This window comes from Bemisia tabaci, chromosome 5 (assembly GCF_918797505.1).
Source record: "Bemisia tabaci chromosome 5, PGI_BMITA_v3".
In the NCBI taxonomy this organism is placed as follows: Eukaryota; Metazoa; Arthropoda; class Insecta; order Hemiptera; family Aleyrodidae; genus Bemisia; species Bemisia tabaci.
Genome location: NC_092797.1, coordinates 50,890,698 through 50,908,943, shown reverse-complemented (window position 1 = coordinate 50,908,943; position 18,246 = coordinate 50,890,698). Strand labels below are relative to the sequence as shown.

At 40.1% G+C, this 18,246-nt stretch overlaps 1 protein-coding gene across 16 annotated transcripts in view; it reads right to left on the bottom strand.

The window, feature by feature from the left end:
* LOC109039390 (uncharacterized) overlaps positions 1 to 11,617 on the bottom strand; it is a 36,367-nt gene extending 24,750 nt beyond the window's left edge. The window contains exons 1-7 of one of the 16 annotated variants that reach the window (XM_072300896.1): positions 10,340 to 11,614; positions 7,653 to 7,759; positions 5,396 to 5,490; positions 4,179 to 4,322; positions 2,386 to 2,564; positions 921 to 1,068; positions 26 to 187 (exon numbers count right to left, since the gene is read on the bottom strand). In XM_072300896.1, coding sequence (XP_072156997.1) covers positions 170 to 187; positions 921 to 1,068; positions 2,386 to 2,564; positions 4,179 to 4,304 — 471 coding nt within the window. In that variant the 5' untranslated portion in view covers positions 4,305 to 4,322; positions 5,396 to 5,490; positions 7,653 to 7,759; positions 10,340 to 11,614 and the 3' untranslated portion in view covers positions 26 to 169. Of the gene's footprint in view, positions 1 to 25; positions 188 to 920; positions 1,069 to 2,385; positions 2,565 to 2,790; positions 2,943 to 4,178; positions 4,323 to 5,392; positions 6,111 to 6,135; positions 6,892 to 7,652; positions 8,292 to 8,967; positions 9,274 to 10,339 lie in introns of those variants that run through there. The other 15 variants (XM_072300890.1, XM_072300892.1, XM_072300891.1 and 12 more) reach the window with 15 other exon arrangements.
* Positions 11,618 to 18,246: the final 6,629 nt, after the last annotated feature.

Genomic DNA, 18,246 nt, shown 5'->3' with positions numbered 1-18,246 from the left:
TTGGAGGAAAAACAATAGTCTATACCTGAATTCATCCATTTCCAGACTACTTCTCCTTCAGATGTGAAAATATATCTCGATTTATTAACCTTACTTTTGATTCGCAACAAGGTGGGAAGGACAAGTTTATCTGATTGCTTTGCTAGTTTATCCTCTTTCTTGTCTAGTTTCATATCAATATTTTTATCTGAAAAATAATAAAACAAGGCAAATTGATTAGGATCGGAAGTTCCATTGATAAAAAATTTGACTTATCGATCGAAAGAAGATTCAACAGATTGATCAAAAGAAAAGTTGAATGGTCCATATACAAATGATTTGCCTACTCAATGGAGAGACTTCTAGTCAATGAAACAGATGATCCAACTTATTGATTGCCAGAGAATTTGATTGGTTGCTCAACAAACACTTTGACTGGTTAATCTAACGGGTCAATGAATAGACAGTTTGACTGATGGAATGATAGAGAATTCGATCAGTTAATTGACAGGAAAGGACACTACAAAATTGTTCCCACTTTCTCAAGTGGCACTAGCTGAAGTTGCTAAGCAGATGCACCATTCGCAATTTTACGATACTTTCCAGGAGTTCCCTAAATTCCTGTCTTTCCTGGATGACCGTATATTCTCTGACTTTCCAGGTTTTCTAGACTTTCGAAAACTCAGCAAGGGCTAAAAAGAGAGAAAAATCGGGGTCATCACTCCCGCAAGTTGCCCCTCAACCCAAGATTTGCCTTGTTTGTAGCGATACTCAGATAAGGTATTTTTAGCACCCTTACTTTATGTAACCCTGAAGACAGAGGCTAGAATTTGTGATACACCTTGAAATTTTCTTTATTAGAGATCTCAAGTCAAGGCAGTTTCAAAAAGTATTTCCAAATTTTGGTTAAAGGATTACATGTCATACAATCTCACACTCACCAGTAATGAGAAAAGGAAGGAGTTGAAATTCTTCAACATTAAATGTTCACTTTTTCTTCTTCTTAGCCTTTTCTTTTTGCTTTGCACCTTCTTCACCAGTTCCAACATCACAATCCTCATTATCTTCATCATAGTTATTTTTTTTCGGCTGAAAAGAATAAATAAGAGGTTACCGAGTATCCTCAACAAATGTAACAAAAAATGACTTGAAATTAACTAAATTCTCAAAGAAAACTATGTTTTTAATTTAACCATTTCAATAGAACCATTGCATCAACCTATCCACCAGTTTGAGCATTGCGCTCTCTCTTTAATGGAACCCTCCATGAACCCTCAAGAGTTGGTGCCAAGTTTCAGACTTCTTGCAGGATTTTCTATTAAGATATAAATATGAAACCATGTTATACCTAAAAAAAGCGAGCGTCGGAATTCGCTGTTCATCTTAATAAAGCACATTGATCCCCTTGATGATAGTGTAAATAAGCACATTACAGTATCTAGTAATAAACATAAATAAGACTGTTGCATATAGGTATCTGTGGGATGGCACCCTCTCCAATTTTTTCCCTACTTTAGAAGATCAATAATATAATTTGACTCTTGTGTCCAATTTGAAAGTTACCAAACACTTAGTTCCTTAGAAAAATCATTGAAAAACTCAACAATTATCATATGTTGATTCATTAAAAGCACTTTCCCTTTTTTACATTAGATAAGTAGTTAATTTTATGTCTTAAAAATAGATTTGCGTAAGAACAGGAGATGTGGTCATTTTTTCAAAATCACTGCATCTCAATTGAGGGCTTTGGATGACAAGTGGGCTAAGAGCATATTTTGCTATTTCAAGAGTAGGTTTTGAAAAGTTCAAAGTAGGATGGAGCCTTGTTGCAGAGAGAAAGTTCTAACTCAGTTTTTGACGCTTAAAAATTGGATTTTGGTAGTGGCTTCTTCGCAGAATATATTCTAGGACTAGTTTTAGTTTAAATCATTAATATCTAAAATTTTTCAAAAGCTGCACTCATCCCCCTTGTCTCCCAAGCCCTTCCATGGAATTTGCTTTAAATTTAAATTCCTGGAGCTCATTTTTTAGAAAAAGATTTGCTCTGTTGCCTAAAATGATTTTCTTAACAAAACCCTATTTGCTGTACAGACGCAAAGGTGCACAGCTATGAAAACTTCGAACGTCATTTTCCCAAAGCTTAAAAGCTTAACAATTTGACATCCGCTATCTATGCATATATGGCTTCATATACTTTCTGTTGGTGAAGATATGAACTGCAATTGCATCATATTAATGACAGACGGCGGACACATCTAGGCATGAGAGAGGGCCTTAAAGCGCCTCAGACTACCATGTTTTGCCAATATATTTTTCCTAACTTGGTTTGTGGGATGTACATGGAGAATCTTCATCTGGCGCCTATTGAAAGAATTAGGACCCTGAGAAAATACTTTGATCACTTACTATATGTTAGCAGATAAAGCAAGCCGTATGCTCATAGCTCTTGCCCAAATTGTGTCGACATTCTTGGCAAAGATAATCAGTGAATTCTGAATCACCATCGCAGCTTCAGCAAAATTCATTTTTTTTACTGCTGAGGAGTTATAGAGATTTCTAATATTCCTCATGTATGCCTCCAGGTACTGAAAAATGTATTTGACAGGTGAGCAAAATAAGTAAGTATATATAATTTTTTCTCAGCTTTGTCATACCTAAATACCTACATTTTGCTTCTCTTGCAGACTTTTAAGGTGCACCTCTTAAGTACCTTGATAAGCTTTTCCCTTATTCTGTAAAGCTTTTTTTTATCAAATTGTGGAAGACTGCAATAAATTTAAATATTCAGTCACCAACACACCAACCACTTACTTATGGAACCATGAAGTAGAAAATGGAACACTGGACCACTCTTCTGAGGCGTCTTCAAAAATTAACATTAATAATTGTGCAGCCAGGTTGCAAATTCAAGAGATGGTGAGTTCCAGAAAAAATAAGTCACCATGAAGGCTTTTTCCTGAAATCTGACACCAAATTTTAACTTAATACCTTGAAAAATTTCTCTGCTTCAGTTTGGCAAACATTATAAAGCAAAAATCTGGAGCACAAGACGGACATCAATTCTGCATGAATGAAAGCTGGGCACTTTTTTTTCAACCTCCTTTGGATAATGGGCATGAAGTTGGACAACAATGCATTAGAAGAATGTAAATCTTATCATTCAGAACTTAGGTATCAACCTCCAGTTTAAATTTGAATAGTACATATGGTTGGACTGACAAAATATGATTATGATTTCTCCTGGTGCAAAATTGGTTTTGAAATGATTTCCTTCATTTTAAATTAAATCCCAATACTCCTTTGAAGAGCATTCATTCACGAGGTTTGATTTTTTTTTTTTTGAAAAATGTACCAGTCAAATGGAAAATTTAATCTTGAAAATCAGGGTGAATATTTTTATTTTAGCTATTTAACATCAATTGATGATGAAATGTAATTCATATGTTGGAATATGGTGGTGAAAAGTTGTTGTATAAGAACTATTACAATGACCTAAGAGCAAAACCAGGTATCCCTGTTTGCACGTTGAAGACTTCCTGACATACTATGTGTTTTCTTCCGAAAATGCCTCATCATAACTTCTGGAGAGTTTTCTTAATTTTTCTTCACTCTTACAATTAGCAGAATACTCTGCGCAAGTTTCATGGTCATAAAGTTAGTTGGCTTGCTCCGCTTCAAAAATATGGGGGGGGGGGGGGGAGGAGGAGGAGCAGAAATTTTGAAACATTGCGATGGAGATACATGATTTCTCACTTTGGTGTACAGCTTCAACATAACTTTGTTCACACTTTTAACTTAATTCTTTGTCCGTAAAAACAAAATGTTCTCATATCAAAGTTATGCTAAGTAGATTACGGAATGTTGGTGAAAAAACGATGGACTAAAAAGTTAGGGAACATCTTCCCTTTATGTACGATGCATCACTATGCATAATCTTAGTCATTATTACAAGCTGTAAGCTGTGTTTAAGCTGTAAGTGTTTGTTCAAAAGAACTTGTCAATTTAAAATGCAATACTCCGAATTTGAAATTAATTTCTTGAGCCTGCGACATTTGAGGAGAGATCTTTGACAGGTTTTGAACTAAAATATAAGAAAAAAAGAACAGAAAAAATATGAGCTATTTTACCTAAAAAAGTATTCCAGTTTTCATTGAGTAACAAAATGATTTTACTTGATGAAAAATATTTATAACTCATACCTGAGACAAATCTATGGAGGAGAGTTTGGATAAATTGGTTGCTTTGAAGGGCAACTCATGATCAGAGATATCTGTTGCTTTGAAGAGCAACTCATGCTCAGAGATATCTAGTGGCTCTGGTGCCATTTTGATATGTGTTTAAATCTGTAAAAAGAAGGAATCTACATTAGGAAGAAGGCAACAAAATTCTTTGGGCTTCTTTTTTTCAAGTAGCTGCAATATGAAGAGCAGGTTTTTAATTGTTGCAAAAGCAACCTTCCGAAAATAATACCACTCACTAAGAGACTAATTGATTTTTTGCTGACTACTTTTACTTGTGTAAACAGTCTATAGCAGATCATTTAGCCAGTCGTACAGTGCGGAGAGTGATACAGTAAGATCACCACTGAAGTTGTTACCTCAAACAGGAGTTTAACTCTTCTCAAATAAAGTTTACAAAGATACAAAGTATATAGCAAAATGCTTTAGTTCTTGTTGAATTAATTTAAGGTCTCTACATACCCACTCCTATCAATTAAAACGGAGAGTACACTGTGAACCGAGAATAAAGATTCATGAGTGTTGCACGAGTCAATACCAGAGAAGGTTGACAGTGGAGAGTAGATGAAATTGGTCAAATAACTTTATGCCTTCAAGAGGTAGGACAAACTTGTGTAAAACTATCAGAAGTAATACTGCTAACTTGAGGTAGAGGTGTCGTCAGTTAAGAGGTCAAGAGGTAGAACAATCTTGTGTAAAACTATCAGAAGTAATACTGCTAACTTGAGGTAGAGGTGTTGTCAGCTAAGTTGGCACTTGAATACACATCGTTTGCAAGCAACTATAATGTAGTTGTCCAACAGGAATCGAGGATTGACTGTGCTGCCGTCAATCCCCTATTGATGTTGGACAATAGCTTCGCAATTGCTTGCAAGTGGAATGTAAACAAGTGCCAGCTTAGCTGACAACACCTCTAGAGTGCAGAGTAAACAGGTATTTAAGAAAAAATTAGAGTTGAAACAATGGAAACAAGACCAATCCACACAGGTCAGTCATTGCGCATCTTTTAAAAGCCACTTCCCCGCCCGGCCCTAATCCGGCGGAGAGTTGCTGTTGGGATGGATCTACTTATTTAGAGCTAATCTACTAGAACCAAGCATCAAAACATGATTCTGTTACCAACGCAACTGGCCCATTGAATAAAGAAAGAGAAACGATCAGGTGAAACAGTGGCTAACCTATCAATTCGCAGGAAGGTCTAGGTGAGCTTTCAAAATGATGAACTTGGCCTCATTATCACAGCATGACTACATGCAGACAAACTAACTCTTTCCTTCAGAGATTAAACGACATGAAAAAGAAAGAAGGAGAGAGTTACAGGACATATGGGGAATGAGGAAGTTACAATTCTTGAGGAGAAAATTCAGGCAGGAAATACCTGGCAATTAAGTCCGAACTAGGGTGATTGGGTGTAGCAACAGTATTCACAGTTCTTGCTATTTGCAGGGGATTGGGAAACAAAACCTGTAAAACACTCTTCACTATGCTCAGAGGTTCCTTCTTTAATGTTAGCTTCAGTCTCACACACAGGAATCGATCGTTGAAATTCTTGTCGGCATGCCCAGGCCAAGGGGATCAAGGTCTTCCAAGCGCAAAGCTCACACATTCCTCATCTTGTCCTGGCGTACCAACAGAGTTTCAAGAACCGGTTTGCATTCATTGATTGACTAGATAAGATAAGAGGAGATAAAGCGATACATCTTGGTCCATAGTGGAGTCTCAAAGACAAGTCCAGCGACAGACAAAAAGACATGTTCCGTCACTGGAGTCTTGTGACAATTCTGTTGTGTTGTAACATCGTAAGTTATGGGAACATCACTACAATCTCAAAGAGGAATCAGTAGTATAAGCTTCCTCGATTTAGTTGAAATAGAGGCGATTGAAAGGAATACCAGAAAAACGACTCATACACTCATACCTACACTTAAAGATCCACTCAGAATTTCGGTTTCTCCGCACTTCCCATGGCTTCTTCTTGATTTTCGTTGGCCCTGCGGTTAAATCTTCGTCTCGAATTGATGAAATACTTCTAAATGAGCAAAGAGGATGACAGCTTTAACGGCTAATTAATTAAATAAATTGAAATTAATTGAGCGATCTTGGGACCCAAGACCTTGTTGGGACCGGCCGTAGGTACGCGCGAGATTCCATGCACGGCAGCCATTTTGAATCCCCCACATCAGCTGACGAATATCGAATATCGTATCGAATGCGATTGTTCGACTATCGCACTATCGATTCTTTACCATACCTTCTTACGGGGACACAGCTATAGTCGATCGTTCAAGAAGTTTGGCAAGAAAACCGCCTCAACCACTGGACTCCGTTCTTCTCGAACCGGCTCAGGGTGGAGTAAGGCCGCGGCTAGAATTCTTACGATCAGCGACCTTTCTCCTCATTTTACTTTTAAACTTTCAATCTTAGAGGAAAATGTCATAGGACCCAAAATGACGACCGTAAAATTTCCTATCGGTTCATTACACAAAATTTTCGAAAAAATAATTTTCGTGACCAAAAATAAGGGTTTTAAAAAGGGCGCAGGCAAAAATTCTTATGATCAGCGACCTTTCTCCTCATTTTACTTTTAAACTTTCAATCTTAGAGGAAAATGTCATAGGACCCGAAATGACGACCGTAAAATTTCCTATCGGTTCATTACACAAAATTTTCGAAAAAATAATTTTCGTGACCAAAAATAAGGGTTTTAAAAAGGGCGCAGGCAAAAATTCGTATGATCAGCGACCTTTCTCCTCATTTTACTTTTAAACTTTCAATCTTAGAGGAAAATGTCATAGGACCCAAAATGACGACCGTAAAATTTCCTATCGGTTCATTACACAAAATTTTCGAAAAAATAATTTTCGTGACCAAAAATAAGGGTTTTAAAACGGGCGCAGGTAAAAATTCTTATGATCAGCGACCTTTCTCCTCATTTTACTTTTAAACTTTCAATCTTAGAGGAAAATGTCATAGGACCCGAAATGACGACCGTAAAATTTCCTATCGGTTCATTACACAAAATTTTCGAAAAAATAATTTTCGTGACCAAAAATAAGGGTTTTAAAAAGGGCGCAGGCAAAAATTCTTATGATCAGCGACCTTTCTCCTCATTTTACTTTTAAACTTTCAATCTTAGAGGAAAATGTCATAGGACCCGAAATAACGACCGTAAAATTTCCTATCGGTTCATTACACAAAATTTTCGAAAAAATAATTTTCGTGACCAAAAATAAGGGTTTTAAAAAGGGCGCAGGCAAAAATTCTTATAATCAGCGACCTTTCTCCTCATTTTACTTTAAAACTTTCCATCTTAGAAGAAAATGTCATAGGACCCATAATAACGGCCGTACAATTTCCTATCGGTTCATTACACTAAATTTTCGGAAAATGGGACAGGCGATGGAAAGGAATACATACAAGAAAAACGACTCGTACCTGTAAAGATCCACTCTGAATTTCGGTTCCTTCGCACTTCCCATGGCTTCTCCTTGATTCTCGTTGGCCCTGGGGTTAAAGCTTCGTCTCGAATTGATGAAATACTTCTAAATGAGCAGAGAAGATGACAGTTTTAACGGCTAATGATTCAATAAATTAAAATTAATTGAACGATCTGGCATAAGCAATAAGCAACGCATAAGCAAGGCAAAAGCACTGCTTGCCCAAAGATTTCAAAAGAAAGAAGAAAATTACACCTGTTACATGCATGTTTTACATTATAGAAAATATAATTTATAATAAAAGGTGTTCAGTATGTAAATTGCATTAAACAGAAATACGTATAGTGCCACTAAAGTATAGGAAAGCCGCAAAGCGGATGGAGGTGGCGAAGCGCGCTGCGCGGCCTGACCACGGGCCGAGGGGCCGACTCGATGACGGGCCAAGAGATGGCCAAGCAGGGTTCCCAGGTGAAATTTTCAAATATCAGCACTGAGCGTCGAAAAATTTCAGCACATTGCCCTAAAAAATCAGCACATTTTAAATGCTTTAAAAAACACAAGTTTTAATATAATAGAGGCTTAACGGTTCCCGTGATCTTCAACTGCATGGTAGTAGCCAGTAGTAGCCCACTGAGGCTCAAGATTCGACACGTTTTGACAGATTTTACCCTCACCATACCACAAAATGGCTGCGCCCTGATTGAGAATATTCGATTTGTGTATGAGGCAGCCCTGTCATTCCTCAGCGGCGCTAAATTTAAATTTGGCTCCCTGACTCGGAAGAGAAATATAGAGCATAATTCGGTTAAGTTAAAGGAATATTGACTTTCACTATTTCTAGCAGAACTGGTCTCACAGTATTGCAAGTAAAAACATTTAAGTTATGACTCAATATTTGGTCTCAAAATACCATAGTTAATGTCTTTTTCTCATGCCATTAAGTCCCTTTTAAGTTTTTGACTTAAGAACTATTTTTCCGAAATCATCAAATCATTCCCTCCATTTCAACAATGTGCAATGTGGCCTCAGTTGCCAGAGCTGACTTTCCCTCCGTTGCGTGCTGACAAAGAGGTGCCGATGATCAGTGAAAGTGGAGTGCGGGTTTACAGGATTTAATACCCATGTTTTTGAGTTTCCGAGGGCTTGCTGCAGAAAATTCAGCACAAAATCAGCACAAAATTTAATTCACACACTTTTTCACACAAATTTCTGAAAATCAGCACTTTTGCTGAAATTTCAGCACACCTGGGAACCCTGTGGCCAAGAGAAGCGAGCTGCGATCGCGCAGCGAAGGGCTCGGAATCGGAACGTACCGCTCTACCCGCCCGCCTTGATTCCGCCGCTGAGCAGTGGCGCTCCAGCTGATCGCAAGCGATTCTCCAGCGCATGATGATCACCGCAGCGCGCTGCTTCCACCTCCGATGCGCTATCTTGCTCCCTCTTTCCGTCGCGGTTGTAATTGCTCCTTCGGAGCATCTGCCCTTAAATTCTATAAAATTTCGCTCACTTGATCTATTTAGTGATGAATTAGCAAATTCTGAATCATGTTTTAAACGCAGAAAATTCTAATTTTCTAACTTATTTTTATAATTTCTAATTTTAAACTCAAAAAATTCTAAATAATGTAGAATTGGACCGCGTTAAACAGAAAGGAACCAAGCCACATCAGCTATTATTGCCAAATGTAATCGGGCGATTTAATTTTTTACATGAAAATGGTTGTGCGGATTTCTGTGCAAATCTCAGTGAATTTTTTCCATAATACAAAGCAAATTCCTTAAAATTTGCAAAGGAATCTGCACAGGCGTTTTTTCGTAAAAAATGTAATTTCCCTGTTAAATTTGGCAATAGCTGATGTGGCTTGGTTCCTTTCTGTTTAACGCGGTTCAATTAAGACTACAATACCTCAAATAAGTGGCAAAATTAGGAGTTAAGAGCATGAAGCCGTCCTCTAATGCTCAATAACATTCGAAACAAGTTGAGTAAACGAAATCATAAATAAGAGAGAAAGTAATAAATAACCACAGTTTTTTAAGACGTTCCATCAGATTTCATCCGAAAAATAGAGCAAATACCGTAAAATTGCAACAATTTTCTAGGGAGGTTCCCTGAGGAGGGAAAAGAGACTACGTTAACCCCCCCCCCCCCCCCCCGGGGTGGCGAACGCTAGAGCTTGCCCTGTTACTAAACCCACCGCACGCCACTGATGCGACCTTTGATTTTCACTATCACGTATCACCTCTCATTTTGCCGGAAAAATCGGTTTTCCTCGGAGAACGAGTAGTCCTAAAAGCGTCAGAAACAGTGGCCTGGCGTGACTATGCGGTAAGCGTTCGGTAGGAGTGCTAACTTTGGGGGGGGGGGGGGTCAGAAGGGTTCACCCCCCCCCCCCCCCTCCATCATAGTGTGATCGGGGGGACTCCCCTGGAAAATTTTTTAAAAAATGAAGCCGCAAGAATACTATTTTAACCCTTTCTGATGAAAATTGGGCCAATAAATTGGCGTTGTATTTTTTTTTTTTTTTTTTTTTTTTTTTTTTTTTTTTTTTTTTTTTTTTTTTTTACTGGTCGTTTTCCTGTAATTTATTTAGTTAAGGGTGTGTTCACGATAATAGCTCACGGGAATAGCTAAAATGTCAAATACCTTAAAAAGAAAAGTGCACCAATTTTAAACAAATTTCATTACCTCATTTTAAAGGTATTAAACTTCCTTTTTCCAGCTTGGGCACTACGTTGATTCAGTACAAAGTTATAGTAATTGGCAAACAAGCCATTGGATCACAGCTATCAGCTCCTCTCGCGGGACTGGAGGTTCAGACAAACCAGGCGGCACTGCCAAATTGTGTCGGTTACGTAACCGTCACAGCGTGATACCGACACTTGAAAATGAGAGATAAAAAATGATACAAAAGATGAAACTTGGCAATTCTTGAGATATGAGGTGGAATCTTATGTTGCCATAAAGGTTCTCTAAACTTTTAGGATTTCCTGTTAGTTTAATGATACTAGATTAAGGATTTTGTGTGGTGTATAATTAGCGCTACCTACCTAAAAATCACTAGCTGGTTTTAATGAAAATTAAAGTTTTCAGAATAAAAAAAGCCGACTTATTAGTATAATGGTTTAGTCAAGAGGACTTCATCAGCTTGATCAGCGAACAATTTGATGGCATGCAGTTTTTAAACTCCTGGTTTTCATCTGGCGCGATAAACACTGCACCTAATACAACTGCAAAAATACGTTGCCAAATGTGGCGACATTCTTTCTAGTGACTTTCCTACTTTCCTCGCTTAAAAATAAACATCTCAGTTCAACATGATAATTCTCTTGAACATTAGAGTCTCCTTTCAGCATATATTGCCAAAGAATCCATGATCAACAATGACTTTACTAACGCAAATTGCTCTTTCGCCTCAAAGTCGGGGTTGGCGACGCGTAACCGACCGGACTTTTTCGGCCTTGGAAGTCTCATATTATTAAATACAATCATAATTTATCATATTGTTTAGCATGGATAATTCAGGGACATAATTCCTATTGATTTATCAGCTTGCTTTTCAACCGCTTGACTTTAAGTCGTTTATAACCCACGACGACACGACTATTCCTTTTATTGAGAAATCACCCTTAAATGATTGCGTAATTTCGCAACACGCACCTGCAGGAAGAAATGGGAGAATGCGGAACTGGAACTGAGAGATGCGGCCCGCCCCGCGCGCTGCCGCAGGCGCAGGGGCGGAAGCGGAGGACGAATCTAGGACGAATCGGCATGGAGGCAAATCCGGCAGTTTGCAGGAATGCAGGCACCTGTAGAAACAGCTCTGGACGGATGAGCGGCTCTCCTCTCCCGTTCTCTCCCTCCTTCCTTTTCTCTCTTCTACGTTTACATCGCAAGCGCGATCCAAACCCTCTCATCCCCGCGCGGTGCCTCGACACTCCTCTCTCTCTTAACCCTTCCCTTGCCCCTTCATCATTGCCTCGCCCCGCCCGTTCCCCTCTCGCTCACAGGTTTGGTACCCGGTGCGGTCCCGCGTCGCAGGATTTTCTCTTGTTGGTAGGTGTTCTCTGATTTTCTCTCTCGCCTCAGGCCGCATGACGCTGTCGGAAGCCGAAGCGCCCGTTAATTATTTGCTGTCTACTATTCTGAATGTATTGTTTCCCACATCCTTAGCCATAATTTATTAATTGTTTCAAAATATTTGAGGGTTTTCGGCGAACACAGCGAACCCATGGACGCCTCGCCACTGATACAATCAGTTGGTTTTCATTTTACAACTTGATACACATACAGTATTTTCATCGTAGAAGCCAATTTTCTTACTTTGGCTCGTTTGACCGAAATGTATCATTCGTGGAGTTCATGAGTTGATAGACACGCAGTTTTACGTAGTATTAACTAATACTACGTGTTCTATCAATACTTATTTGAATGAAGTGTTCGTTATATTTGTCCGCCCTTTTGCATTGGTTTAAGAGTTACCTTACCCACGAGCACCCACGAGTCTCCAAAACACTACTTCCTGGGATTGTGCTCCTCTCAGCCGACTCTCATATTGGGTCTAGTAGAATAGGGCTGAAAAAGAGTTGTCCTTGAAAAATGAAAGGCATCTACGGGTGGAAAAGCGGTGAGAAGAGATGGTATCAAAATGACTCAAAAGGTGGTGGGAGGGGAAAAAGTGCAGTTTTAAGGGAGTGAGATGGGCTGAATAATCGCGTATTGATGTGAATCAATTAACATAAGTCAGGTCAAAAATGGGATTTTCGATGAACATACCATCAAAGTATCAACAATAAAACGTGAATTTTTAAACGGGACTAGTAAAATCTATCTTTGAATAACTTCGATAATTGCGCCAACTTTCTACGATGCACCGTTTTCGCAAAAAAGCTAAGTGAAGATTCAATTATTCGGCGACTATGAATAAAAAAGAACAAAGCATTTCAGAACAGGCCCGATGTAAATAAGGAAAAAACGTACCTAGCGCGTGTCCGTCTTCTTATCTGTACCTGCCGACACTAGGGCTATCCCCCTCCTCCCGCCCTCGATGCGTCCGTTTGACGCTCATTTTCCTGTTCATATGCTCCTCACGATGGGTGGTCGAGGAAAACGGCGCGTGCGGAATCCGAGATAAGACTGCCGGTCGGTGCGGGAGTTCCCCTGATTTGTTCACTCGAGCACTGAAATGAGGAATCTTTCTGGCTTTTTATCACCAAATAATTGAATCTTCACTTAGCTTTTTTGCGAAAACGGTGCATCGTAGAAAGTTGGCGCAATTATAACTTTTGATCAGCATCTTAAGAGGAGAATCCAATGATATAAGTCAGAAGGCAATTCCTCGTGGTGCAGCTTCCCATAAGAGGTGTGCGGGGTCCTTTCTCAAAAAAACATCTCTCTGCGTTTAAAACATGCTTGAGAAATGTCTAATTCATCACCAATTAGATCCAAGTGAGCGACATATTATTGAAATGGAGTAAACTTGCTCCGAAGGGAGCAAGCGCAACCACGACGGGAAGAGGGAACAGGACGGCGCGGGCGCATCGGAGTTAAATAAAGCAGCGAAGCGCTCGAGCTGGGAACGTACCCCGTACCGCTCTCCCCGCCCGCCGTGATTCCACCGCCGCGCCGCCGCGCCGCGCCGAGCAGTCTGGTAACCGATTCTCCAGAGCATGAGTTTGGCCCGTGAAGTGTTCTAGCCGTGTTCAGACCGCGCAGCGCGCTGGGGCCATGCCGCTTTCCTACTTTCGTGGCTGCTATGTGCGTATTTCTGCCTCTCTCTCTCTCTCCCCGTTCTTAATGCAATTTACCTACTGATACATTTGATAAATAATATATTAGCTAAAATTTAAAACATCTAATAGGTGTAATTTTCCTCTTTCTTCTGAAATATTTTGGCAAGCAGTGCTTGCCTCGCTTATCCGGACCGCACGCCACTGACACACCCCCCCCCCCCTCCCCCTTAATTTGTCATCATCGTTTGTGTCATCATAAATTCATTTTTCGATCAAAGTACCATTAATTTGCGAAGTTTCAACACGGAATGTCTACCAGGACGAGTACAATCTAGGGTGAGTACCTTTTCTTTTTACCGCCGAGATCATATATTTGTGTCAACAAATCAACAAAAGTAAGGTCAAAAATGAAATCTACGATCAAAAGTCCTCTGTGATACCGAGTTTCAACACGAAATGCCCACAAGAACGAGTAAAACTTATCTTTGAGTAAGTTATACATTTTTATGTTTCTCCGGAAAGTTTGAAAGAACGCGTAAAATTGTGTATTTGCGTCATGTTATTGAAAAAAGTAAGGTCAGAAATGAATTCTACGATCAAAATAACCCAGGAATACTTTGGTTCAGCACGAAATCCCCAGGAACGAGTGAAATAGCCACAACAAGTAAAGGCGATGACCGGGGGCATTCACTCCTGATGAGCCGAGCCGGTGCGAAAATCGAGTCAGTGGCTGAGACTGCTGGGCGACGGATTTCTTGCCAACTTTTGTGAATGATCGAATGGCGCCACGTCCCCGTTAGAAGCTATGGTAAAGAATCGATAGTGCGATATTCGAATAGTCGCTTCGATACGATATTCGATATTCGCCCAGCTGTAGGATTCAGCATGGCGTTCATGAACAAGAACAATGCATTTTCCCGCGCAATCACGCCGGTGCCCGAAGCCCGAATTCTGGATCGCTCAATTAATTGTAATGGTTGAATTGTAATTTATTTAATTATTAGCAGTTGAAACTGTCATCTTCTTTGCTCATTTAGAAGTATTTCATCAATTCGAGACGAAGATTTAACCCCAGGGCCAACGAAAATCACGAAGAAGCCATGGGAAGTGCGGTGGTGAAACCGAAGTTCTGAGTGGATCTATACAGGTATGAGTTCTAGTATGAGTGTATGAGTCGTTTTTCTGGTATTGCTTTCAATCGCCTCTCTTTCAACTAAATCGAGGAAACTTACACCACTGATTCCTACATGAGAACGTAGTGTTGTTCCCATAACTTACGATGTTACAACAGAATTGTCATCAGACTCCTGTGATGGACCATGTCTTTTTGTCTGTTGCTGGACTTGTCTTGGAGACTCCACTATGGACCAAGATGTATCTCTTTATCTCCTATTACCTTATCTAGTCAATCAATGAATGCAGACCGGTTCTTGAAACTCTGTTGGTACGCTAGGACAAGATGAGGAATGTGTGAGCTTTGCGCTTGGAAGACCTTGATCCCCTTGGCCTGGGCGTGCCGACAAGAGTTTCAACGATCGATTCCTGTGTGTGAGACTGAAGCTAACTTTAAAGAAGGAACCTCTGAGCACAGTGAAGACTGTTATACAGGTTTTGTTTCCCAATCCCCTTCAAATAGCAAGAACTGTGAATACTTGCCTTGAAAAACTCAATTTTTGACGTCATCCACTGCGGTAGGTATCGCAAAACATGATACGTCCTACCGCGATTAATGACATCATAAATCGAGTTTTTCAAGGCGAGATACCTCTGTTAATATTCAACGTAGAAATTTGCTGTTTGGCCAGATCTTATCATTTTTAGTTGATCTGCAAGAATAAAGTATCATAACACAATTATTCTGAGACCAGCACAACTGGCCCATTCTCCCACTCCTATGTTGTATTTCCATCGTTTCAAGTCTAAATTTTTTGGAATTACCTGTTTACTCTGCTATCTAGAGGTGTCATCAGCTTAGTTGGCACTTGTTTACATTTCTTTTGCGAGCAATTGTGCTGCAATTGTCCAACAGTAATAGGCGATTGATGGCAGCCCGATCGCGAGCTTAGTCAATCCTCGATTCCTGTTGGACGACTACATTACAGTTGCTTGCAAACGATATGTATTCAAGTGCCAACTTAGCTGATGACACCTCTACCTCAAGTTAGCAGTATTACTTCTGATAGTTTTAGACAAGTTTGTCCTACCTCTTGAAGGCATAAAGTTATCTGAACAATTTTATCTACTCTCCACCGTTACCCTTCTCTGGTATTCAAAGACATTATGTCTTTGCTGGTATTGAATCATGCAACACTCAAGAATATTTATTTTCGGTTTACAGTGTACTCTCAGTTTTTAAGTAATTAGAGTGGGTATGTTTTCAAAACCATGCATTTCTCTTAGTTCCATGTACGACAATGCTTGCTTGCCAAGTCACATTTTTATGTCTTTGACGGTTTTTTGCACAAAGGAGGTCAACTTCTCAAAATGGTGGCAGACAAGGTTACATTAACTGATGCCTTATGCAATGTTGACGCCTTAGATGAACTTACGTTACATAATTAACAACTGTGTATCAAAGCTTAGCCATGCTCTGTCATTTATCAAGCTAACTTCGATACCAACTTCGAAGACCGAAATGGGTTCATCACCGGCATAGCAGAGCGCATTGAAGAAGCCACCGTTCATGCCAGTTTGGGAAGCTTCACATTCCTGCTGCTTGACCGCCGTTAATCCGTTTAATTGAATGGATGATGAATGATATTCAATGTTTTTCAGAAAAATCTTGTTTTTCCAAGATAATTTTGAGAAAAACGAGAGGAAATCCTAAGTTTTTAGCAGGGAATGAATAATATCGAGAACTACCGATAACATGCTTAAATCGGAAGACTCTTTCAATCTTACCTAAATCATTACAGAACTATGGCAGTATCAGAAACATCGTATTCGAAAAGTTAGTTCCATGCAAGTGTTTTCAACTTAAAGCAGACACTTTGAAAATTGGTAGAGGCATCTTTTTTAGAATAAAATCAGAAAGGACGACGGACCGGTCTTATGGGAAAAGTGGGCCCGGTTAAATCGGCTGGCGTTTTGATATGTTGTAGGTCTTAACCTACTGATCAAAAGTGTCAATGGGCATTTCTCCCTATCTCGAAGTTTTACCCCCCATTTTGGGGGTCAAAGTTGCCAATTCGGCGTATAATTGGCAGTTTTGACACCCGGGTTTATTGGTCGCCCATGAGATTCTTTGATGGTTTCTTGAGTCTTGTGTATCCTCTGAATAGGCTAGAGACCATCCGAACTCAAAAACTGACAATTTCGCCTCATGGGTAAGGGGGGGGGGGGTGTTCACGCCACCGATTTCAGAGTCGGCGAGCCGCATTAAACCGATTCTTTCGCCATGTTTTGGAGAATTTTTTATGCAAATGATTGCGACTGCATCTTAAAAGGTCGACTAAGATGCAGCTCAGAATATACCCCCGGGCGGGAGGGGGGGGGGGGGGTGCGACCGAACTCGAGCAGCGTAACTGGCTCTCGCGAGTTGCATCAAACCGATGATTTTGTCATGTTTTGGAGTTTTTTTTCCATCCCAATGAAACAGACTGCATTTCGGAAGGTCGACTGAGATGGAGCACGGAATATGCTGTATGAGAAAGGAGGTTTCTCAATCCGCACCCTCCCTCGCAATAGGATCTCTCAGCATAGGTCAGTGTGGCACTGACACTAGTATAGTGGCATTTTTTACCACCACCATCACTCATACATAATTCCGAGGGTCGTTTTAGCTGACACGCATTTCCGACTGAGCCCAATATTTCTATAAGCGAAAGCTAATGGTGCAGATGATTCGTACGGCTGAGACGTATATAACGTCGGTTGATTTCAGAAATATATCATCTAGGTGATTTTTGAAATGAAATCGCACATTATTATCGAGCATTAAACAGTTTTGTAGAATGTCAAGAAAGGCAAGGAAGAAAGCAAAGCATTCGCAAAAAGGCAATATATGCAATGCAATCAGTTCTGAAGGTATTTGACGAGTTCTGGGTTTTTCATTCTTTCTACTGGAGCTCCATAAGTAATGGATCAAATCCTGGAAGCTCTCAGTGCAGAAAGTGAGGCGAGCTCGCTGAGATTTTTTTACGTAATCAGAAAATCTAAGAAAAAAACAAGGTCATGTACTTCTTCTTTTTAATTTTTTTTCTTTTCAAAAGCAAATAACCCCTCCCCTCGTCGAAATTCTGAAATGCATCAGGATATGCTGAAAATTGAATGATGCGTTAAACGGTATGAAGTTTTAATCGTCCTAGCCACATTCAAAAGTGTCACTCTACTAGTGTCAGTGCCACACTGACCTATGCTGAGAGATCCTATTGCGAGGGAGGGTGCGGATTGAGAAGCCTCCTTTCTCATACAGCATATTCCGTGCTCCATCTCAGTCGACCTTCCGAAATGCAGTCTGTTTCATTGGGATAAAAAAAAAAAAAAAAACTCCAAAACATGACAAAATCATCGGTCAACCTATCAACTCATCAACCGATCAACAATCAAACTCGGGCAACTTTCGCTGCCCGAGTTCGGTCGGCTTTTCGGCCCAGTTTTCGCCTCCCCCCCCCCTCGGGGGGGGGGGGAGGTATATTTTGAGCTTCATCTCGTGCTCCATCTCAGTCGACCTTCCGAAATGCAGTCTGTTTCATTGGGATGGAAAAAAAACTCCAAAACATGACAAAATCATCGGTTTGATGCAACTCGCGAGAGCCCAGTTTTCGCCTCCCCCCCCCCCCCCCCTGGGGGGGAAGGTATATTTTGAGCTGCATCTTAGTACACCTTTCAAGAAGCAGCCTGAGTCACTTGCAAAAAAGTTCT